At 47.4% G+C, this 25,532-nt stretch overlaps 2 protein-coding genes across 2 annotated transcripts in view; one reads left to right on the top strand and one right to left on the bottom strand.

Moving 5' to 3' along the window:
- The window catches only part of SLC5A10 (solute carrier family 5 member 10), a 128,179-nt gene that overhangs the window by 24,058 nt on the left and 78,589 nt on the right, over positions 1-25,532 (top strand). Inside the window, exons 6-9 of the mRNA XM_056866319.1 lie at positions 5,712-5,817; positions 7,359-7,439; positions 14,388-14,593; positions 22,482-22,617. Of these exons, the coding sequence (XP_056722297.1) occupies positions 5,712-5,817; positions 7,359-7,439; positions 14,388-14,593; positions 22,482-22,617 (529 nt within the window). The remainder of the gene's footprint in view (positions 1-5,711; positions 5,818-7,358; positions 7,440-14,387; positions 14,594-22,481; positions 22,618-25,532) is intronic.
- Positions 15,045-25,532, bottom strand: part of FAM83G (family with sequence similarity 83 member G) — a 57,613-nt gene continuing 47,125 nt past the window's right edge. Inside the window, exon 6 of the mRNA XM_056866318.1 lies at positions 15,045-15,467. Coding sequence (XP_056722296.1) covers positions 15,045-15,467 — 423 coding nt within the window. The remainder of the gene's footprint in view (positions 15,468-25,532) is intronic.

Here is a 25,532-nt window from a genome sequence, read left to right on the forward strand (position 1 = left end):
CGTGGTTCACTCATGCGCTTTATGAAATTATTTATGTAGACTGAATAAGGATTGAGAATTTGGGCTCATATTTGTATTGTAAAGCCCTTATTGAAAGTTGGGGTCTTAATTACCTATGTGATACTTTTTTGCTCCAGAATTTTGTTCTTTGTATGTTTCCAATACATATTCTTAATAGCACTAATTGCTATAGTTTGGTCTTCTTATTATAGAAAGAATTGTCTTGTGCTACTTTCTTGATTTCCACACTCCCTACTTAGCACTTGCAAGCCGTTTTTTGATTACTGACCTCCAGGTCCTAGCTGGAGATCTCCTGCTGTTGCAACTGATCTCCAGCCGATAGAGATCAATTCACCTGGAGAAAAGGGCCACTGGCATTTGGACTCTCTGGCATTGAAGTCCCTCCCCACTAGGGTTGCCAAGTGCCAGGTGGTGGCGGGCAAACCCCCGCAAATCCACCTGGCTGCCCACCGACCAGCTGAGGGTCGGCGGGCAATGCGTGCAGTGCTGCATCGCAAGAGGCCTTTTCCGCTCAAACTGGGAGTAATCGGGTTGGCGTGGCTGTGCGCGCACAATCCCACCTCACCTCCACCCTAAAAACCTCCTGGCAAAGGCCAGGAGGGATCTGGTAAGCCTACTCCCAAACCCCACCCTCCTCAGGCTCCACCCTCAACATCTCCAGGTATTCCCCAACCTGGAGCTGGCAACCCTAGCCCTGGTTCTGGCAAGATTCAGAACTTTGTTCCTTGAGTAGGGATTTATGTCGATGTCAGAGCATGTATTCACCCCCATCATCTGGACCGTGAATCTGGCATGGACTTTGGCCATTGGACTCTATGGCATTGAAGTCCCTCCTCTCCCCAAGCCCTGCCCTCCTCAGGCCCCTCACCCCCAAACTTCCCGCCAGTGGCAAAGAGGGACCTGGCAATCCTACTGAGTAATTTTGAGAAAGGAGCCATCATCCGCTCCAACCAACCTCACAGGCTTGTTGTGAAGTTAAAAATGGGATGTCAGAAAAGCAGAGGCACAGAGTACCAGAGGTCAACGACAAGGATTCCAAGAGAAAGGATTTTACAAACGTTGTGCGTGAAATTTATGAAAAGTGAAATGCGAGAATAATTCAATGTGCGTCACAATATGACCGCCAGTTCCTCAAGACATCAGTATCTAATGCAGGGGTGGGGAACCTCAGGCCCGGGGGCCGTATAAGGCCCGTGAAATCATTTGGTCTGGCCCTTCATGGGTCCTGGCAGATCTCTTGCTCAGAAGGATGCTGCCCTGCCTGAATCTCTTGAGCCCAGCTGGGGACGGCAGAGCTCAAAAGCGAGTCACTCTATGTGGCAGACACTTTTAGCCGGTCGTGCCTCTTGGCTAAATGCTTGACCAAATATAGCAGGCTAATTCTTTAAATTGACAATTTTGTGTGGCCCGCGAACGGTGTTATAAATATCCACATGGCCCTTGGCAGAAGAAAGGTTCCCCACCCCTGATCTAATGCGTGAAAATACTTAACAACTATTTACAAATCACACGTCAAAAATTGCATTCACAGTAAGTGACGATTCTTAACAAATATAAACGCAGCAGAATTGCAAACAGCAGAACTGCAGAGACGGGAAAGCCGGCTGATCTTTCCTGTTTTGAATTCTTCATCAGTACACACGGCCCATAGCTACTGAAACCAACATTTCCCAACAGGATCAAAATGTGAATAAGTCATCCGCTAGAAGCAACTGGGTTCCTGTCCTTGGGTCGGTAAATATTACGCATTAAGGCTCACATGCGGCGTGAAAGTGCGGCGCGGACGGCAGCCTGTGGAGTCTGTGGCGAAAGTGATTCCCGTGGTGGGGTTGGAGAGGAGCTAGGTTGGAGGGGAGCATCGCTCACAGCGTGGCACAGCTGGAGGGGAGCAAGCGCTCGGGCCGCAGCACGGACTTTACGGCGCCTCCCCCCTTTCGGTGAAATCCCCTACTAAAAGAGGAACGGCCACTTACCCAGCATGTAATTAACCTGTGGAACTCCTGGCCACAGGGTGTGGTGATGGCATCTAGCCTAGATGCCTTTAAGAGGGGACTGGACAAATTTCTGGAGGAAAAGTCCATCGCGGGTTACTAGCCCTGATGGGTATGTGCTACCTCCTTATTATACATTAATTGTTCAAAAGCATGCCAAATGCAAACTTTTACCTTTCCATAAAAAGGTGTTTGTATCATTGAAAGCTCTGCTATTGTGTTTTTCTTTTAAGGCAAAAGATGGGAATGTCTGAGTTGCTTTTTCTAAACTAAAACCTCAGTATTCAGGTTAAACTGCCGTGTTGGCACTCGGCGATAAATAAGCGGGTTTTGGGGTTGCAGTTTGGGCACTCGGTCTCTAAAAGGTTCGCCATCACTGCCCTAAACCCTGACTTCTTACAGTTTAAGGGTTGTGTCACCCTGGTGGTTTCTGGATCGCCTGCCTTAGAAAGCCAGCGTGGTGTAGTGGTTAGGACTCTGATCTGGAGTACCGGGTTCGGTTCCCCACTCCTCCACATGAAGCCTGCTGGGTGGTTTGGGGGCTAGTCGCAGTTCTCTCCGAACTCTGCCAGCCCCACCTGCCTCACAAGGGGTCTGTTGTGGGGAGAGGAAGGGAAGGCGATTGTAAGCTGCTTTGAGACTCTTTAAAAAGTAGAGAGAAATGGGGTATAAAAACCCACTCTTCTTCTTTTGTAAGTGCCAGGCTGAAAGGTTTCTGGTTACCCATGCTTGTTTCTTTTTAGTTGTTTTATGGCCAGTGGTTCCCAACCTTTTTTTGACTAGGACTTTTTTGCTCGGTGCAGGGACCCCAAGGCTCAAAATAAAAATTCAGAGAATTTGAAAATAAACTTTAATCATAAGGGTTATTAAACTTAGAATAATATTTGAATATTTTTTTATAATAGAGAACTTTTAATTGAAAATATTAATTTATTGTGGGTTGATAACTTTGTTTCGCGGACCTTAATTTAGTTCTCGCGGACCCCTGGGGGTCCACGGACCCCTGGTTGGGAACCAGTGTTTTACGGGCTGCTCTTAGCCTGAGACCTGTTTCGTTCATATTAATTTAGACTGCTCCGTTTGTTTTATGTGCTTTTCTGTTTGTTTTATGTGTTTTTCCGCCCTGGTTTGGCTCGTTTTTTTTTTGCAGATCTTTTTTTTTGTTAATCCCTCTCTGTTCCGCTGGGTTTGGCTGATTTAATGACTTGTTTCTATAACGTGATTTGTTGCCCTGGACGTGTTTTATTGCATCAGTCATGAACCGCCTGGAGCACTTCTCGGACAGGCAGAATATAAATTCTGGCTGTTTAAGTCACCGGATTTTTGCCCGCAGAAAAGCAGGAGGGGAACTCAGTCCGTACGCCAAAAGTGAGCCCAGCGCCAATCTTACAGCCAGACATTCAACCGGGGAAGCTGCTTTCCCTCACTGTGGTTTAGGGTTACCAACCTCCCAGTACTAGCTGGAGATCTCCCACTATTGCAATGGATAATCTCTGTCACTGGGAGATCGGTTGTAATAGCGGGAGATCGCCAGCCACCACCTGCAGGTTAAACAAATAGCAGTCAATGCCACTATACAAATATGAGTCTATTTGACATATATTCATTAATGGTAAAGTCCATTTCATATTGGGGAAGGCACTGCAAACAAAGTCTGCCTAGGAAGCATCGGGATGTGACGTCACCCCATGGGTCAGGAATGACCCGGTGCTTGCACAGGGGACCTTTACCTTTACCATTACATATATACACTTTTATACAGATAATGTAACAAAATGCGTAAGCTTTTGACAAGGTTTCGCAGTTTTTTCCTTGTTTCACTTGTGCTTCAAATCTATATGTAGGGAGTACAACGTGTACGTGTAAAGCGCCGTCGAGTCGCAAAAACGCCTTTTTTGAGCATGCCTCTAGGGTGAAAAACCATATTGCTGAGGCACCTCTTACAGAACATTTTTGGGAAGCCGGACGTGCACCAGAAGATATGAAATTTGTAGTTACGTCTACTTAAAAAAAAGAAAAATGTAAATATAGTAATGTGAATGTCACGAAATAGCTGCACCAACAAGAATCATATAAATCAGTGGTTCCCAACCTTTTTTTGACCAGGGACCACTAGGACTTTTTTGTTCGGTGCAAGGACCCCAAGGTTCAAAATAAAAATTCTGAGAATTTGAAAATAAACTTTAATCATAACTGTTAGTTAAACATTAAACTTAGAATAATATTTGAATATACATTTTTATAACAGAGAACTTTTAATTGAAAATATTAATTTATTATGGGTTTATAACTTTGTTTCGCGGACCTTAATTTAGTTCTCGCAGACCCCTGGGGGTCCACGGACCCCTGGTTGGGAACCAGTGCTCTAGAGTGAAAAACCATATTGCTGAGTCACCTCTTACAGAACATTTTTGGGAAGCCGGACGTGCACCAGAAGATATGAAATGTGTAGTTATGTCTACTTAAAAAAAAGAAAAATATAAATATAGTAATGTGAATGTCACGAAATAGCTGCACCAACAAGAATCATATAGATAGATAGACAGACAGAGAGATTAAATACTATCCAACCTGTAGGATTAAACTCTGTATTAGACCTATCCTCATTTTTATGATTGGTAGAATTTTTTTTTGTTAAATGCTTGAAAAGAAAAAATGTATGTAAAGAATAGTAGAGCATAGCAGCTGCAGGAAATTAGTGGGATAGAAGATTTATTGTGAATGTTACTAATTGTGACCTTTGTAAGAGAGAGAGAGAGAAAGCCTGGTCTCTCAGATTTAACTGAATACTTGCTTGGGTAAATATAATAATATTATTTTCTTTGTCTAATTGGTTAATATAGGATAAGTAAACTTTCTTTTACATGGAGAACAGGACTAAGAATCAGTAAGACTTCAAAAGCCGCTCAGATTCTCCTGTGAAATTTAGAGCGACGGACTTCGGAGGAAGCAAAAAGCGAAACAAGGAAAAATCGTGGCACCTTGTCAAAAGCTTATGTGTTTTGTTGCATTATCTGCATAAAAGCTTATATATGTAATGGAGTTAGCCATTAATGAATATATGTCAATTAGACTCATATTTGTATAGTGGTTTTGGTGTTTTTTTTTTTTATGGTCTGGTACCACTCCCCTCTTTATATATTGGTTGCCAAACTCCAGGTACTAGCTGGAGATCTGCTATTACAACCGATCTCCAGCCGATCGAGATCAGTTCACCTGGAGAAAAGGGCCGCTTTGGCCATTGGACTCTATGGCATTGATGTCCCTCCTCTTTCCAAACCCCGCCCTCATCAGGCTCCACCTCCAAAATCTCCAGGTAATTCCCAACCCGGAGCTGGCAACCCTAGTTGCCAACGTCCAGGTGACGGCTGGAGATCTGCTGTTACAACTGATCTCCAGCCAGTAGAGATAAATTCACCTGGAGAAAAGGGCTGCTTTGGCAATTGGACTCTATGGCATTGAAGTCCCTCCCCTCCCCAAACCCCGCCCCTAAAACCTCCTGCTGTTTGCCAAGAGGGACCGGGCAACCCTACCTACTGGCAACCCAACTGACTAACTTTACCAAAAACTTTACCGCTTTCAGTCTCAGGTGAGAAAGGTGGGCTTATAAATAGCGTAAATAAATTTTAAATTTAGATGGACTTCCTCGGCCTCTGTCCCATACCCCATCAGGTATCCTGGCTGTGTTTTTTCTTGCAGACGGACCTGTATTCGGGAGCTCTTTTTGTTCAAGTCTGCCTGGGATGGAACCTCTATCTCTCCACTATCTTGATGCTGGCCGTCACGGCGGTTTACACAATTGCAGGTGAGTCCCTGGATCAGGGGTCCCATATTGGCCTCCCTTATAAAAAGCTTTCCCTTCCCCCCCCCATTTCACCGCTCTAAACATCAGAAATCACATGCGCAGTTGAATTCAGATAGACGCATATTTTCTCTAGGTAAGCATAACTCAAGAGATAGCAATGTCTACTGTTAATTTTGTTTAATGTTGTTTAGTGACACAGCATGACTGTTTGTTAATTTCACAGCTGATGGTCCACGGACAACGTGCTCATTTCCCAAATGGATTATAAAGTTTTTCAGTTGTCTTGAACTGAAGACAGCCTTTGAAACGTTGTCTTGAACTTTGTTGGAGCTGAAGAAAGCCTTTTGAAACGTGCACCGATGACTAGCCACACGTCCTCCTTATTTGTACTCTGGACCTCTGTCCACGACGTATTATTTTGGGACCTTTATATTATATTTGGGGACGGGAGGATCCCGCCCCATTTAGGATTTCTTTGTTCAGGTTTATTTGAGGTGTTGAAGACTATTATTATTGGATGGTGTTTGAATTGTATGATATGGCATGATTTAATGCCTGATATTCATTACACTATTAATTTGTGATTCTCCAGTGTGGTGTTGTATTTTTGAGCCCTCGTGCCGCCATTTTCTTTAACCTCTAGGTGGTGGCTGGAGATCGCCTGCTATTACAACTGATCTCCAGCTAATAGAGATCAGTTCCCCTGGAGAAAATGGCAGCTTTGGCCATTGGACTCTAGGCCATTGACGTTCCTGCCTTCCCCAAACCCCCCCCCTCCTCAAGCTCCGCCCCGAATACCTCCCGCCGGTGGTGAAGAGGGACCTGTCAACACTCCCCCATCACATGTCAACGACCGTTACCGCACTAGGTATTCCTAGCGATGTTTCAAGAATTTGGAAATGTTGTAAAAAAATCTGTTCGCACTTTCAGTGTTTTCCCACCGATTTATTAAGAGTGTGAAATTGTTGTAAAAAATGGTGTTCGCACTTACTTTGGCCCCTTCAGCTGTGAAGACGTCTTCCAACCGCTTATTGGCCGTGGTATCCAAAAACCCTTTACAAGCGGTGTATTCGTTTGCTCCGTTTAAGCGACGTCACTAATGACCCGCGAGTCCGGCGAGAAGCCGGCCCGCCCCCCCACCCTCCATGCAACATTTGGGAAATCCTTGAATACCGTGCTGGAGTAGAAGAGTGCGGTAGGGAACACATCGGAAACGATTTATGATATAACGTCGCCCAACTTTAAAAAATGCCCTAAAAGGCTGAGTGCGGTAACCCCCAACGTTTGGTTTGATTTTATGAAGGGAGGCATCGAACCAAGAAGGAAAACCTCCCGGTTCAAAATCTCCTGGCCAGGGAATCTGCAGCATAGGAGGAGGCCCTGGATCTCGTACCCACCTGCCCGTACCCTTGCAGGGGATGCTTCTGGAATGTCCTTGGAAAATATGGGCATTTTCGGGGAGTTTAAGGGAGGAGGTGGTCAGTCTTGTGGTGGTAACGCCCATTCTGATTTGGCGTCCCTGTGTTTCGTGTGTTTTGCAGGTGGTTTGGCCGCTGTCATCTATACAGATGCCTTGCAGACGTGCATCATGATTGTGGGAGCTGTTGTCTTGGCGGTGATGGGTAAGGTGCCAGGGATGCTTTCTGCTACTCCCCGAACCCCCAGGAAACAATGCAAGAGCTTTCCCTCATTTGGGTCACGTGCGCAGTTCGCTGTGGAGGGAGGTATCCCATCCATGAAGTTCGCTAGGCGCAGGTTGGCTTTCAGGGAAGGGATCGGGGCCTGGTTGGCAGATCGGCAGCGAAGCCAACTTGGAAGGCTTTAAGAAGGGAAGTGGACATGTTCATGGAGGACAGGGCTATCCATGGCTACTAGTCAAAATGGATACTAGTCATGAGGCATACCTATTCTCTCTAGTATCAGAGGAGCATGCCTATTTCATTGGGTGCTGTGGAACATAGGCAGGATAATGCTTCGGGTTGCCAACCTCCAGGTGGTGGCTGGCGATCGCCCGCTATTTTCAACCGATCTCCAGGCGATGGGGGTCAGTTCACCTGGAGAAAATGGCCACTTTGGCAATTGGACTCTATGGCATTGAAGTCCCTCCCCTTCCCAAACCCTGCCCTCCTCAGGCTCCGCCCACAAAATCTCCAGGTATTTCCCAACCTGGAGCTGGCAGCCCTAAGAATTTGCAAGATCTGAGCAAGGCTGTCAAAGATAGGACATTTTGGAGGACTTTCATTCATTGGGTCGTTGTCTTGCTGCAGTTGTCTTGCTTGTGGGCTTCCTAGAGGCACCTGGTTGGCCGCTGTGTGAACAGACTGCTGGACTTGATGGGCCTCGGTCTGGTCCAGCAGGGCCTTTCTTATGTTCTCATGTTCTTATCCAAGCGACCGTCCGACGAGAACTGGCCGCCTGGATGTTGTGCCAACAATAGCCAGGCTACCATTGAGGAGTCTTTGCATGTGTCTGATTGCCCACCCCACCCATCCTGCCATTTTGAGTGGGGCCCTGATTAGGGTTGCCAACCTCCAGGTGGTGGCTGGAGATCTCCTGCTATTGCAACTGATCTCCAGGCGATAGGGGTCAGTTCCCCTGGAGAAAATGGCCGCTATGGCAATTGGACTCTACGGCGTTGAAGTCCCTCCCCTCTCCAAACCCCGCCCTTCTCCGGCTCCACCCTCAACATCTCCAGGTATTCCCTAACCTGGAGCTGGCAACCCTAGCCCTGGTTCTGGCAAGATTCAGAACTTTGTTCCTTGAGTAGGGATTTATGTCGATAAGTCGGAGCATGTATTCACCCCCATCGTCTGGACCGTGAATCTGGCCCAGAATCTTAGCGCCTCAGTGGAGAAGTTTTCCTAGGTGTGTGTGTGTGTGTTAAGTGCCGTCAAGTCGCTTCCGACTCATGGCGACCCTATGAATGAAAGTCCTCCAAAATGTCCTATCTTTGACAGCCCTGCTCAGATCCTGCAAATTGAAGGCCGTGGCTTCATTGATTGAGTCCATCCATCTCTTGTTGGGTCTTCCTCTTTTCTTGCTGCCCTCAACTTTTCCTAGCATGACTGTCTTTTCCAGTGACTCTTGTCGTCTCATGACGTGACCAAAATACGATAGCCTCAGTTTAGTCATTTTAGCTTCTAGGGTCAGTTCAGGCTTGATTTGATCTATAACTCACTGATTTGTTTTTTTTTTGGCAGTCCAGGGTCTCCGTAACCCTCTCCTCCAACACCACATTTCAAAGGAATCTATTTTCTTCCTATCAGCTTTCTTCCCTGTCCAGCTTTCACACCCATACATAGTAATAGGGAATACGATGGCATGAATTAATCTAGTCTTGGTGGCCAGTGACACATCCTTACACTTCAAAATCTTTCCTAGCTCCTTCATGGCTTCCCTTCCCAGTCTCAATCTCCTTCTGATTTCTTGGCTGCAGTCTCCCTTTGGGTTGATGGTGGAGCCAAGGAATAGAAAGTCTTCAACAATTTCAATTTCCTCATTGTCAACCTTAAAGTTGTGTAATTCTTCTGTAGTCATTACTTTTGTTCAGCTGTAGTCCTGCTTTGGCTAGATAGAGAGGCTAGGTAGAGAGGCTAGGTAGAGAGGCTAGGTAGAGAGATCCAATCTTTGGAAGGGTGACCCTCTGGATTCCCCAGATGTCCTCAGCGGAGTCGTTTCCTCTTGGCAAACGGGCTTGAGGTTTCTTCTGGGGGTACCATCTTGCCTTGGTCCTTAGGAGTGGCGGATTTCCTGGGAGAGTCTTCTTTTCGAGATCTTGTCTCCTGGCCCAGGGTAGCTGGTAACAGGCAGGGAAAGTTGCAATTTTGGATGTTTCAGAAAAGCAAGAGAAACGGGAAGGACCGGGTGCGGACATTTCCGTCCCTCCCCCTTCTCCACCCCCAAACATCTGATACAATTCTCAGTAATGTGTGTGTCAGATGCTCTGCAGATTTGTATCTTGGGGCTGGATCGTCCGGACGGTTAACCTACTTACTGTCGCATCCTACATTCATGTTTTGCTTTCCACGTGTGCACTGAATCTTCAAGGTCGCCCTTCCTTGTGTGCACTGAATCTTCAAGGTCGCTTGCTCCCCCTCCCCCCGAGAATCTTGATGCACAGTGTTGTACCTGGAGAAACGGGACATTAACCTCCCCCCCAAATAGCATCTTTGGTGTGAGAGATATATATATATATGTGTGTATATATATATATATATATATATATATATATATATATATAAAAAACAGCTGCAGTGTCAGGTCACTTCCAGTAAACAACCAGAAGTGACATATGGCCATTTATTCATGGAAGGTTTTGCATTGGATTTGCCACTCTATAGTGGCACATTTCCCCCATCTGAATTCTCAAAGCTCTGCATGGCGGCTTATTGTTGCGTTTTGAGAATATGGATGGGGGAAAAGTGCATCTAAAGAGTGGCAAATCCAATGCAAAACCTTCCATGAATAAATGTCTTATAGACATTTATTCATGGAAGGTTTTGCATTGGATTTGCCACTCTTTAGATGCACTTTTCCCCCATCCATATTCTCAAAACGCAAAGTGTAGTGCTAGGAATCACTGGAAACTCTATGGAAAAAACCCATAGAGTTTCTGGTGATTCCTAAAGCTTCCCTATCTCACTTCCTTTTCTTTCTTTCTTTTTTGCTGGAATTGATGTGATGCCGCAGCTGGTGTTGCGGATTTTAAAAATAATAATTTTTCTCCCGCTGCCTCTCAGAGTAGCGGTGGGCGACTGAGACGGGAGTAGGGCATGCCCCACCCCAATGGGAGTCCACATCTTCAAATGCATTGGATTAACTGGGTTCCCGTTAGGGTTACTAGCGGAAACCCAGTTTATCCAATGCATTTGAAGATGTGGACTCTAATCTTGTCCATGAAAGCTGAACCTAGAATTCCCCCCCTCCCTTGGTGCCGAATGAATTATTTTTTTCTGCAGCAGCTGAATTATACCTACCCTTCTGGAATTAACGTTATAATAGATACCTCTGGTGCTGCTGTAAGTGGAATCTTGTATACAGTTGCCCCAGCTTAAAAAGGATATTGTTGAGTTGGGGAAAGATACAGAGAAGGTTAACGTGACGGTTTAGGCTATGGGAGACCCAGGTTCGAATTTCCACTCCGCCACAAAGGCTTGCTGGGTGACCCATGGGCCAGTAGATAAATAAATGCCCTGAACGATTAAGGAGTACTTGTACACTGAAAACAGATGCAGAGGCCTGCAGGATCCATTTAATCCTGCTGGATCCATTTAATCCTGGATCCAGAGGTCCATTTAATTCAAGGCACCGCTGGAAACGAAATGCTGGAATATTTGGCCTCATCCGCGCATGTGGCTGCAAATGTCCCCCTCCAGTTGCCGTCGTTGAGAGCCAGTTGTAGCGATTAGGCAATGGGCGAGGATCTGGGAGAGCCAGGTTCGAATCCCTACCCTGCTATGGAAGCTTGCTGGGGGACCCTGGGGCCGTTCACACACACTCTCAGCCTTGCCTACCTCACAAGGGGGTGGTTGCAAGGACGAAATGGGCCGGTCGCACACGCTCTCAGCCTCGCTTGCCTCACAGGGGTTGTTGCGTGGATAAAACGGAGGAGGTGAGAATGATGCTGTAAGCCACTGGGGAGAAAAGCGGGGTATAAGTATCGAAACATATAAGATCCTTGGTTCCATAGGGTATTTCTTACCTTTTAAATATTCTAGCAGCGATTCTCTGTGCGAGTCCCTTAGGTGAGTATCACAGGGCCTTTTATCGGATACGTGTTTTGCGGCAGAACGAGAGATGAGCCACACCATTTTTTTGAGCTTTTATTTTTAAAATCTGTAAACAATTTCTTCGGGGGGGATGTACAACTAGGCTTAAACCCCCCCCCCCGGTTCCCCCCTCCAGCCAGCAATACAGATTCTGCCTCGTAGGGCACATCTAGCCAAGGTTTCAAAGAAGAGGGTTGTTAACAGCAGCAAGCTAAAAACCTTTGTAACAAGGCAAAATCTTCTCCCTCCCTTACTGGCGTTGGACGGAGTTTTGCATTTCCATACCGGGCAACCGTCCTCATTTATGGGAACAGCCCCTGGCTTCTAATACCCACCCTCAGGGAGCTTTTGCACATGCCGAATAATGCCCTTTCAATCCACTTTGCAGCTTGATTTTGCTATGTGAAATGGCAAAATCCACTTGCAAATGACTGTTAAAGTACATTGGAAGTGGATTGAAAGTGCATTATTCAGCATGTGTGAAAGAGCCCTCAGTCTTCTGGAGAGATCTAGAGCAGGGGTGTCAAACATATGGCCCAAGAGCCGGATCCGGCCCCTTGAGAGCTCTTATCTGGCCCGTGAGCCAGCCGAGGCAGCCACATACCCCTACTCCTGATCTGGGCTGGGGAGGCATGGCCCGGCCCGACCAAGTGACATATATGTCATATCCGGCCCTCGTAACAATTGAGTTGGACGCCCCTGATCTAGAGGATTTTTTGTTTTTAATGTGGCTAACCTGAGCTCCAAAAGCCGTCGTCCTCCCTTCTCTGAGTGCTGGTGCAGATGTAGCGTGTCAAGCGCATGACGGCGCCCTGTGCTAACATGTTTGCAGCATGTGTCCAGAATCAGGGCCATCCCCACCCACCATATTGCGCCACTTTGGTGCTGGTTATGCCCCGCAGGCAAATCGGGTCGTGTGTTCGTTTGGATCTTATTTAAGGGAGCAGAAGTATCTCATTTGTCCTGTTCGATAGTTATCGTTTTGGCGATCCGACCACGTGCAAGGGGACAACGTGTGTCTTCCAGCGGTGGAACATGGGATCGGAAACTCAGATTTCTGAAGGGTACAGCCGAAAGGCTGAGACACCCTCGACCACACTGTGTCTGAGTCGGCCTTAGTAAGACTCATTGCAAATTAATTCTCCCAGGCCGCCAATTTTAGCTGTCTTTCAGGATTGATCTGATCCACAGAGCCCCAATCTTCTGTTTGTTTGGAGGGGACCGGCGCGAAAGAACCTCGGTCCCCACGTTAATTATTGTATGTGTATGGCCACTGGGATTATTTTGTTTTAGTGACCACGGTGTCTTGGTTCAGCCCAAAACTCAAAAAAGCTTACTCCTTCTGAGCAATCCTCCCAAAATCCACACTTGACTGGGCACGGCGGATGCAGAGACGGTGCCCACGCCCTTCTCGGGCGGCTCACCCGCTCGGTTGCCCTGACGAGGCTCTGCAAAGACCTGAAATTGTTCGTGCCAGTTGGCGCCGGCCGCAGAAGGCCCTAAATCCTTCCTGTGATCTCCGTGACACAATTCACTTTCTCCCAAAAGGTAGCCTTTGTCTGCGCTTCTGTCTCAGGGCTTGGCCTGTCCTGCGAAAGTGGCCGTTTGGTCTAGGGGAAGAGGCTGCTCGCCCTGGAAATGCCAGCATGCCTGAGCGTATCTCATTGGGGTTAGCGAGATTTCAGCCTAGTAGCACCTTAAAGACCAACAAGAGTCCCGGAGTATAAGAAGAAGAGTTGGTTTTTATATGCCAAATTTCTCTGCCTTTTAAGGAGAATCAACCCGGCTTACAATCCCCTTCCCTTCCCCACAACAGACGCCTTGCGAGGTAGGTGGGGCTGAGAGAGCTCTAAGAGAGCTGTGACTAGCCCAAGGCCACCCACCTGGCTTCAGTTGTAAGAGTGGGGGAACCAACCCAGTTCTCCAGATTAGAGTCGCAGCCAATCCAATCTCCAGTGTCCAACCAGGAGTTTTGCTGGGCAAAAGACCCACCTGCCCACTTTCTAAAACGCTTGGAGGCACAATGTTGGGGACCCCTGGCCTCATGGCTCCCTGTTGCGCATTATGGAGTGTTGATGTGGGACGAAGGAGGGGGACGACACAATACTGTTTTGGCAACTGCTGTGTATCCTCGGTAATGTCCTTCCTGAAAGAACAAGTTTGCTGCTCGGGGACTCCTATCTCCTTTAATTCTAGCTGTCCTGGGACTTTACAGAAGGGACTTAGAAATGTTTTTCTCGGAGGAAGTAGACCTGTGCAAATCGCATGGAGGAGATTCTCTGATAAATAAAGTGTGCGTCATTTTATGGAGTCGATTTCCCACTTTTTCCCTTTTCTGCCCCCCCCCCCATTTTCATTCCTGCCCCCAAACCCTTTGTAGTCATAGGGTTGCCAACTCCAAGCTGGGAAATTCCAGGAACTTTGCGGGGGAGAGCGGGGCTTGGGGAGGGATCTCAGCAGGGTATAGTACCAAAGAACCCACCCTCCAAGGCAGCCATTTTCCCTAGGGGAATTGATCTCTTTGGTCTGGAGATCAGTTGCAATTCTGGGAGATCTCCAGCCCCCATCTGGCAGTTGGTAACCCTACTTGACTCTACCCTCCCACAGGGATTTTCCTCCAGGGCAATGGATCACTGTTATCTGAGATGGTTGTCATTCTGGGAGAGGTCCAGGCCCCACCTGGAGGTTGGCAAGACAGGTACGATAAGAAACAAGTAGTGTGAGCCCTTTTAACTGTCTGGCCCTCATCTAGTCCTCTCTTCTTGATTTTAATTTGGGCCCCCCTCCATCTTTGCCTTTCAGCTTTTGACCAAATTGGGGGCTACCGCAACCTGGAAGCAGCCTACTTGAACGCTGTCCCCTCCAGGATTATCCCCAACACCACCTGCCATCTGCCCAGGCCCGACGCCCTGCACCTCTTCCAAGATCCCCGCTCGGATGACTTGCCCTGGACCGGCATGACGTTTGGCCTCTCAGTTTTGGCCACGTGGTATTGGTGCACGGACCAGGTAAACATTACCACTTCTTGCCCCTCTGCCCGCAAGCTGAACATACAATGACAGGAATTCCTTCCACAGGTTCCTGGGCTACGGGGTGCGTTCCGGAAGACTCAGTGGCCCAGAGGGACCTCTCCTCTCCGGGTTCTACTGGTCTTTGCACGGACCAGGTAAACATGACCACCTATTCCTCCTCTCCCCACCAGCTGAACATACAATGGCAGGAGTTCCTTCCATGGGTTCCTGGGCTACAGGGCGTGTGCCGGAAGACTCAGTGGCCCGGAGGGACCTCTTTTCTCCAGGTTCTACTGGTCCTTGCACGGACCAGGTAAACATGACCACCTCTTTACCCTCTCCCCACCAGCTGAACATACAACGGTAGGAGTTCCTTCTATGGGTTCCTGGGCTACGGGGCACATGCCGGAAGACTCAGTGGCCCAGAGGGACCTGTCCTCTCTGGGTTCTACTGGTCCTTGCAACTGGCAGTTCCGTGGGGTTTCTTCTTAGGATCGGACACCTGGGATACCCTGTTCTTCAGATGTTTGGATTGGGACAGTTTGGACAAGGGAATGCCCAGCGGCGTTCTTATTTCCTCCGGTAACCTCTGGCTTTCTTGGAATGGGGACAGCGTGCCCCCGGTTGCTCTCGAGAAATCGGCCATCCCTTGGATGTTCCCTTGGGGGAGGCGGCAGGGTTGCGGGTGCTTGCCGGGACCGAAGCTGTTGTTTGGCTGGTGGTTGCCTGTGGGGCCCTTTTTATCCCTTGCTCCATCCCGGTGATCTCTGCAGTCTCCTGGGATTTTCCTCCGGGGTGCTGCCGGGGTGCCGCCTTTCCCTCTGCCTGCTGACAGTTGCACCCGGGATCCGTAGCAGAAAAACTGTGGTCCCTGTTGGTGGAGCAGAAAACAGATGATATAGGATATTAAACTGTAGCGATCTCCCACTTCCTTTATTATCTCCAAAAGGCAAAACTGAGATTCTTGGTCTCATGCACAGAATCATAAATTTGGCATACTTATCCCTCCTTTGCTTTTATTGCCAAATTTATTAATGTATTATCAGGTGGCTAGGATAAAGTGGTTAAAATCATGGGTAGTAAATGATGAAAAGGAAACATATATCATAATTGAGCAGGACTTGGTTAAATTCCCGCTAAATAGATGCCTGTGGGTTAAAAAAACGTATAGGAAAAATTTCTACAACAAAGATAATAATTGCATTAATACCATTCTAAAGCAATGGGATGCGCTAAGAGAGAAACTCGCTCCAGATATTTCCCCAATGTCTTCCTTTTTATGGAATATCTTAGCTTAGAACCCAGAATTCCAATTACCACATAGAATAAAGATAGATAAACAGAATGAACGTAGTTATTGGATTAGAAATAATAATTTAGAACCTTTATGTAAAATTATGGATAAAAAAGAAGTTAATATTACATTTTTAGAATATTTACAAATAAAAAAATATTGGACTAACCTATAAGAAAGTGACATATCCAAAATTAGAGATAAATCAGAATTTGAGAAGCTGATGTTACAAGACAAAACTCCAACTTCAAAATATATACAACTCCAAAGATAGAGGAATGGCTGGTTAAAGTTAAAGAAATGTATGTTTTAATTAAGCTAACAGCATATCAGAAAAACAGAGATACAATAAGATTGGATGCGGTATGGTCACATACAATAAGTAAAATAGAGAATTTCATAAATAAGGGCGGGAAAGAGGAATGTGTTGCTCTCAGTCAGGACATAATGATGAATATGAAGACATAGAAATAAGCTGTAGCATGGGAGACTTGATCTTATTTTATTATGTGTATATATGTGTGTGTGTGTGTGTGTGTGTGTGTGTGTGTGTATGTATGTATATATATAGTATTTTAAATTACGAAGACTGTCAGTAATTCTGCTTTTGTTGTTGTTGTTATTGTCATTGGTTTTTTTCTAATAAAATTTTAAAAAAAGAATCATAGAGTTGGAAGGGAACCCCAGGGTCATCTAGTCCAACCCCCTGCACAATGCAGGAAATTGGGAAGGGATTGTGGCCCAGTGGTAGAGCATCTGCTTGGCATGCAGAAGATCCCAGGTTCAATCCCCGGTATCTCCAGTTAAAGGGACTAGGCAGGTAGGTGATGTGAAAGACCCCTGCCTGAGATCTTGGAGAGCCGCTGCCGGTCTGAGTAGACAATACTGACTTTGATGAACCAAGGATCTGATTCAGTAGAAGGCAGGTTCCTGTGTTCACAACTACTTCCCCCCACACCCCCTGTAACCCTTACTCCATGCCTAGAAGATGGCAAAAAACAAACACACACCCTCCAGGATTCCTGGCCAATCTGGCCTGGAGGAAATTTGCTTCCTGACCCCAGAGTAGCCATCGGCATTACCCTGGGCATGCAAGAAAGGGCCATGAGAGCCAAACACTGATGCAACCCTTCTGGCCCTCTCTCTCATGATCTGCCTAAGGTCACAGAATCAGCATTGCTGACAGATGGCCATCTAGCCTCTGCTTAAAAACCTCCAAAGAAGGAGAGCCCACCACCTCCCGAGGAAGCCTGTTCCACTGAGGAACCGCTCTGTCAGAAAGTTCTTCCCATGCAGATTTATTTGATATAGATATATCCAATATAGAGCGAAAGATCCAACATGATGTAATATAAATGGTATTGTAATATGTAATTTATATGCAGATATAAATCTGGATATGTATGTGGGTGGCCTCGAACCCAATATAGTGCTGTATAAATGTTAAGTAGTTGTATCGCAATAAACATCATCATCAATTATATAAACGTTAATTACTCAACACGGGCCGGACCTCGTAGGCCTTGTCTCCTGCAATGCGGGAGCCTTCGAGCCGCAGAGACTTTCTGCGTGTCGGAACAGCCGAGCCAAACGGCAAATATTTAGACAGCAATTCAGAACTATTCGGGCGCCACGCCTGATCGGCAAACAGGATCCCCAACAGGAGACTAGGAAAGGCTTAGCATTTGCTAGAAAAGCTTTTTCTCCCCCCCCCCACCGCCACCCCGGTGGAACAGCTGTACTGACTTTACCCTAGAATCATAGAGTCGGAAGGGACCACCAGGGTCATCTAGTCCAACCCCCTTCACAGTGCAGGAAATTCACAACTACCCTGACAGCCAGCGTGGTGTAGCCATTCGAGCGTTCCTTGAAGCTTCATTAGGAACATCGCACTAAATGGGCCTTCCCACCAGTGTGCTTTATTCGACGATGCAAAATTGCTGATATTCTAGATACCGTGGTCTTTTGATTGGTATATTTTAAGTAGAATTTGTTATGATGATGCCAATAAAAGTATTGAGTTTGAATGTGATTTGCAATTAGAGCATCGCACTGAGGTCCCAGGTCTTTTACGCGTGGCTGTTTCACTCGCTGTCAGGTAGGCTAGGCTGAGGGGGGGGGGGACTTTGGAGGGTCCCAAAGTCACCCAGCAATCTTCGGTGGCAGAACGGTGATCCAACCCTGGGTCTCCCAGTTCCTAGTCCGACACTCTAACCACTATACCACACTGGCAACCCAGGAGAAGTCAAGTCAAAATCAGTTGTCAGTCCTGAGCATCAGTTCTACTGATGACCGGACGCGTTCCATGCGCTTCCAGAGGTGCTCGCGTGGACCCCTTCCCAATAGTGACATTAGTGCTCGGTCCCATGGGCACTGCGTCCCACTTGGCTATACTTGGGGACCCTTCCGCCTCGACCGCATCTGTCCTGGCATCTCCCAAATGCCGGCATCTGCCCGTGGTTGCCAAGAGGCCAATATTTCTCCCATGTTGCATGTGTCAGGGTGGGATAAGAACATAAGGAAAGCTCTGCTGGATCAGACCCAGGCCCATCAAGTCCAGCAATCTGTTCACACAGTAGTGGCCAACCAGATGCCTCTAGGAAGCCCACAAACAACGCATAAGAATATAAGAATGTAAGAAAACCCCTGCTGGATCAGACCAAGGTCCATCAAGTCCAGCAGTCTGTCCACACAGTGGCCAACCAGGTGCCTCCAGGAAGCCCACAAACACAACTGCAGCAGCATTTTCCTGCCTGTGCTCCACAGCACCCAATATAATGGGCATGCTCCTCTGATCCTGGAGAGAATCGGTATGCATCATGACCAGTATCCATTTTGACTGGTAGCCATGGATAGCCCTCTCCTCCATGAACACATCCACTTCCCTTAAAGCCTTCCAGGTTGGCAGCCATCACCACATCCTGGGGCAGGGAGTTCCACAATTCAACTCTGCATTATAGGTTGGCAGCCATCACCCCATCCTGGGGCAGGGAGTTCCACAATTCAACTCTGCATTATGTGAAGAAATACTTCCTTTTATCTGTTTTGAATCTCTCACTCGCCAGCTTCAGCTGATGACCCCGCGTTCTGGTATTACGAGAGAGGGAGAAAAGCTTCCCCCTGCCCACTCTCTCCACACCGTGCATAATTTTATAGACCTCCATCATGTCTCCCCTTAACCGCCTTCTTTCCAAGCCAAACAGCCCTAAGCGTTTCAGCCCCTCCTCATAGGGCAATTGCTCTGGTCCCCTGATCCTTTTGGTTGCTCTTTTCTGCACCTTCTCAAGCTCTGCAATATCCTTTTTTGAGGTGTGGTGACCAGAACTAAGTATACTAGGTGGGGTCTCACCACAGATTTGTACAAGGGCAGTAGGATAGCAGCACTTTTATTCTCTGTTCCTCGTCTAATTATGGCCAGCATGGAAGTTGCCTTTTTCACAGCAGCCGCACACCGGGTTGACGTCTTCATCGAGCGGTCCCCTACCACCCCGAGCTCCCTTTCTTGGTCTGCCGCTGCCAGCCCGGATCCCATCAGTGTATATGTGAAGCTGGGATCTTTTGCTCCTATGTCATGAATCACTTGGGCTAAGCTCCTCTGCTACGGAAAGGCCCCGAGCCTGGCTGGCATTGTCTGTTCACGCCCGAAACAAACGTGAATCACCCTTCCTTTGAGTCCCTGGTTGACGGGAACGTCATGAGTGTTCACGCTCGGCATCTCCTGAACTTGTTCGGTAGGAGGGACGGGACATCCGACGTCCCGGAGAATTGTTGCCCTCGGTTTTCCTTAGCCGTGAAATGGGGACAACGGCGCGCAACAGCCCTGTGAGTAAGGCGCGAGAGGATTGCCTTTAATTATGACCTGGTGCTGATTTGAAGATGACGCTGGCGTCGGGTCGTTCCTCGTTTTCATGGCTTGCGGGGGGCCTTGCAAACGTCAGATAGGGTCGCCAAGCTCCAGGGGGTGGCTGGAGATCTCCCACTGTTACATCTCATCTCCAGCCGACAGAGATCAGTCCACCTGGGAAAAATGGCCCCTTTGGTAATTGGACTCTATGGCATTGAAGTCCCTCTCCGAACCCCGCCCTGCTCAGGTTCTGCCCCCCAAATCTCCAGGTGTTTCCCAACCCAGAGCTGGCAACCCTAGATAGAGAGCAGTTCTTCTGGAGAAAATGGCCACTTTGGAAGGTGGACTCTGCGGCATTATAACTTGTTGAAGTCCCTCTCCTCCTCAAACCCTGCCCTTCTCTGGGTCCGCCCGCTAAATCTCCAGGTGTTTCCCAACCTGGAGCTGGCAACCTGAATTACTGGCTATGGCAGTGATGGCAAACCTTTTAGAGACCAAGTGCCCAAACTGCAACCCAAAATCCACTTATTTATTGCAAAGTGCCAACACGGCAATTTAACCTGAATACTGAGGTTTCCTCCCAGCTCGGCAAGGGGTGATGGTGGTGGGGAGTCCAGGGAAGGGGGGGGGGCTTTGAACGGCTCTGCGCTCCCTTCAAAGCCCCCGCCGCCCCCACAGAGAGGGCTCGGCGTGCCAGACTTGGCACGCGTGCCATAGGTTCGCCAACACGGGGCTATGGGGTCGGAGAAGAGGGCTGGAGTTTGCACCCCCATGCTTGGGAGCTTTGCACCCAGGTAGCACTTTCGGAGTGTTGCAAAGGCTTCTCGCTCATTATCTCGGCCGCACATCTGGAAGGGAGGCCGTTTGTTGTTCCCGAATCTGCAGAGGATTTGTTTTTTTGCGGGGAGGCGGAGGAGAGAGTGGGTGGAGGTTGGGAGGAGAGCTGCTTTGCCCAAGGCCACCTAAGAGGCAGAGGGAGGCACGCCCTCCGCGGTTTCCCAGATGAAAAGAAGAGGGGCATGCCAAGGAGCTCTTTGCCAGCTCCACGCCCTCCGCGAGTACATATTGCTGACGGGTGACTTTCTCCCTGTTGTATGCTATGCTAGAGGTTGCCATAGCCTGGCTGAAAGAGGTTTGGTTTGAAATATACTTGGGAAAACATCATTCCACGGCATGTTCTTATGCCACCATGACTAAATAGAACCTCCACATGTGGGGGCAGTCAACCTCTGAGTCTCAGTGCTAGAAGGAAACATCCGGGAAGGCCTCAACCTCCATAGTTGCTTGTTTTGGTTTGGAATATACTTGGAAAAAACATCATTCTACATTGTGTTCTCATGTCATGGTGGCTGCACAGAACCTCCACATCTAGGGGCAGTCAACCTCTGAATCCTACTGCTAAAAGGAAGCGTCAGGGGTAGGCCTCAACCTCTATACTTTGAAATATACTTAGAAAACCATCATTCCACAGTATGTTCTTAGGCCACTATGACTAAATAGAACCTCCACATGTGGGGGCAGTCAACCTCTGAATCTTAGTGCTAAACGGAAGCATCAAGAGAAGGCCTAGACCACTACACTTTGAAATAGAAAACCATCGTTCCACAATAGGTTTTTATGCCGCGATGATGGCACAGAACCTCCACATCTAGGAGCAGTCAACCTCTGAATCTTAGTGCTAAACGGAAGCATCAAGAGAAGGCCTAAACCACTACACTTTGAAATAGAAAACCATCGTTCCCCAATAGGTTTTTATGCCACGATGATGGCACAGAACCTCCACATCTAGGAGCAATCAACCTCTGAATCCTAGTTCTAGAAGGAAATATCAAGGGAAGGCCTCAACCTCTATACTTTGAAATATGCTTAGGAAAAAACCATTCCGTAGTATATTATGCCACGATGACTGCACAGAACCTCCACCTCTAGGGGCAGTCAACCTCTGAATCCTAGTGCTAAAAAGAAACATCTAGGGGCAGTCGACCTCTGGATCCTAGTGGTAAAAGGAAACATCAGCGGAAGGCCTCAACCTCTAAACTTTGAAATATACTTAGAAAAAAAAATCATTCCACAATATGTTTTTATGCCACGATTACTGCCCAGAACCTCCACCTCTAGGGGCAGTCAACCTCTGAATCCTAGCGCTAGGCAGTAACATCAGGGAAAGGGCTCGACCTGTTTTGTTCTGGGTTTTTTTTGGCCCTTCGGGGCAACTGGTTGGCTTCTGTGTGAAGCTAGATGCTGGACTAGGTGGACCGTCGATCTGATGTTCTTACAACCTCAGGAAGTACCGCGCTAGCCATCCTAAAAAGGTTTTTTGGGCAGGCCTAAAAGGGTCAAAATAGGGACACAATCTCCGCTCCGCGCTGGGGCCAAGGAGATCCCCGTGCCGCTTTTTCAACCCTTGGTGTCCCTACCCGCTGCTCTGCGTGCCCTGGCTTTTGCTCACCGCTCTGCCACCCCTGCGTGCCGTTGGGCCCCAGGGCAGGATTTGAACTCGGAGACCCCCTAGTTGGCAGCACACAGAACACTGCAGAAGGGCTTTGGCTAGTCAAAGCGCAATATAAATGAAGTAAATGAAAATAAGGACATTAGGGGAAAATAACCTTGCTGGTTTTTTTGCGGGTCACTTTTGAGTGTGCGAACAAGTTTAAAAAGCGGCGTAACATCCATATAATATTGAGGCCACGTGTGGCTTCTGGGCGAAAGTAACCCCAATCGACATTTCTGCAACCTTTTCCTGGCAGGTCATTGTTCAGAGATCCCTGTCCGCGAGAGACCTGAACCACGCCAAGGCCGGGTCCATCCTCGCCAGCTATTTAAAAATGCTGCCCATGATTCTCATCATCGTTCCCGGAATGGTCAGCCGGATCCTATATCCAGGTAACCCCGGAAAGAAGATACGGGAAATCTGTACGGTCTATTCTTTTCGAGTCTGTTCCACGGTCTGTTCTTTTCGAGAAGATGATGTGTTGGAAGCAATGGCAGGTTGTTTTTAATCCTCCTCCTCCTCCTCCTCCTCCTCCTCCTCCTCCTCCTCCTCCATCCATCCATCCATCATCCATCCATCCATCATCCATCCATCATCCATCCATCATCCATCCATCATCCATCCATCATCCACCATCATCCACCATCATCCACCATCATCATCCATCATCCACCATCATCATCCATCATCCACCATCATCCACCATCATCCATCATCATCCATCATCCACCATCATCATCTTATGAGACTTATAGGCCGCCCTCCCAGGCTATATATCATCTGGGATTCACAAACTGTCTTGAGGCCATGTGGCTGTTACAGTTGTCGTCCCCCTCTTGGACTTCCACTACAATCGTTCCCTCTTGCAAGTGCTTCATCCTCTTGAATCCCAAAATTATAAAGTCTTAGCTTGCCCCCTTGTCTGATACAGTAAACGCTTTCTTATCCAGCCGTCAAGGGGAAAGCCGGTTAATCAAATGTTCTGGATACTCGAGCTCTATGGAAGCTCGCTGGGTGACCTTGGGCCAAGGACGTAGTTTCAGCCTAACCCGCCTCCCAGGGTTGTTGTTATAAGCCACTTTGAGGGACCTCATTGAGGAGAAAAGCGGGGTATAAATAATGCAAGTAAACTGTTGCTGTGCCCCCCTACTCAGAGGAAACCACAGTGGCCAACCCCCCCATGGCTGGTGGGTAGGACAGTTAATCCTCTCTGGCAGAATTGGCTACTGACAGCTCAAGGGGGGACCGGCCATCCAGGGCAGGGTGGCTGAAGGAACGGGCTTGTAAGCTCCTTGGGACAAAGACCTGATTGCAAAAAAAATTGGGTTTTTTTTGGGGGGGGGAAAGCTAATTTCTTTGGTTTTGACATAGCTGGGAGGTGAAGGATGCTTACAATGCATTCCTATGCAGAGTTGATCCTGTGTAAGTCCGTGGAAGTTAATGGGCTTACACCCAAGCAACCCAACGTAGGACTGCACTGTCCGATGGGGTTCCACCTCCCCCAGCCCCTTTTTGGCTTGTCAGGCCAGTCACATACTTAAGATTATTATTTTTAATCCAATAATTATGTTCGTTCTATTTATCTATCTTTATTCTATAAGGTAGTTGGAATTCTGGGTTCTGGGCAAAGATATTCCATAAAAAGGAGGACAGATGGTCACAGACTTGTTTACTTAGAAGTAAGGGATCCATTAGGAGCCCCGTGGTGCAAAGTGTTAAGCTGCAATACTGCAGTTAAAAGCTTTGCTCACGACCTGAGTTCGATCCCGACGGAAGCTGGTTTCAGGTTGCCGGCTCCAGGTTGACTCAGCCTTCCATCCTTCCGAGGTCGGTAAAATGAGGACCCAGCTTGCTGGGGGTAAAGGGAAGATGACTGGGGAAGGCACTGGCAAACCATCCCGTAAACAAAAGTCTGCCTAGGAAACGTCGGGATGCGACGTCACCCCGAGGGTCAGGAATGACCCGGTGCTTGCACAGGGGACCTTTACCTTTTTAAGTGATCCCAGAGGGTTTTGTTCTCAAGAAAGCCTGCGTAGAATTGCAGACTGCACCTTTTTAACTGGCAATGTTAATTCATATTGGGGGCGGAAAAGAAATTAAATACAAAATCGACAGAGGAAAACTAAATGGGTGGTATGACCTAGTGGCTGGCGCAGATTGGTAGTTGAAGATTTTAAATGTATGTTTCGAGTTTTATTGAATGATATGTATATTTTATATTTTTTAATATAATATGTATATTTTATGTATGATATGTATATTTCAACGGATGTGGGCTGCCCTGAGTCCAGTTTAGGCCGAGATAGAGAGCAGGGTAGAAATCATCATCATCTTCTTCTTCTTCTTCTTCTTCTTCTTCTTCTTCTTCTTCTTCTTCTTCTTCTTCTTCTTCTTCTTCTTCTTCTTCTTCATCTCCTCTTGTTCTTCTTCTCCTCTTCTTCTTCTTTTTCTTCTTCTTCTTCTTCTTCTTCTTATTATTATTATTATTATTAATAATAATAATAATATTAATACTAATACTACTAATACTAATACTAAATAATGAGTTCTGGATAATTGAGTGCCACATAACAAAGCTTTTCCTGTAATCTTCCCCCACTACTCCATCATGATCATCCCTGACCTTCCTCATCGTATCTCTTCGGCAGGTATGTTTTGTGATGCTGGAAATGTTTTAAAGAGCAGGTGGATTTAAGCAGCAGCTCAGGTAGTGCTAGGGGAAATGCTTTCACAACCAAGGCGTCCTAACGTGGGTTTAGTCTGCGGTCTGAGCACATGTTGAGTTACTCAGGAGGAAGACTTTGCCGATTCATTATGTGAGTTTTCACTGATTCACGAATGAGACAATCGTTCTGCAGAAACGGGTATTCTCTGGTTGCATTTACACGGAAGGCACCGTCTTAGGAGAGGCGTTCCCTCCTGTGTGAGGAGAGAGTAAGGCCGTTTCCAAGATAGTCACGGCTGCCTGCCGTGTATCAAAAATAACAATTTCATTAAAAGCTCCTTAATTGACTGACTAATCCCATTAATTGCCCACGGGTTCACTGACTAGTCGCTTGCGGTCCTGTTCGTAAGGCCAGGATTTGTGCGGATCATTCGTACTGTGCACATCGCCTGGTTAAGGGATGAAAATTCTTCTGAGAAAAACTAAATGGCGTGGTATGGCGTAAAAAGATCATTTATCAATTATTTGTGCAATTATTTGGGTAGTCGGGGAGGAGCAAAAAGGTATACTTTACCCTTATTAGTCTTGTCTGGGTGGCCCTTGCATTTCATTACATGTTACCCCTGCACTTCATCCCTAACT

This window comes from Euleptes europaea, chromosome 21 (genome assembly GCF_029931775.1).
Source record: "Euleptes europaea isolate rEulEur1 chromosome 21, rEulEur1.hap1, whole genome shotgun sequence".
NCBI lineage: Eukaryota > Metazoa > Chordata > Lepidosauria > Squamata > Sphaerodactylidae > Euleptes > Euleptes europaea.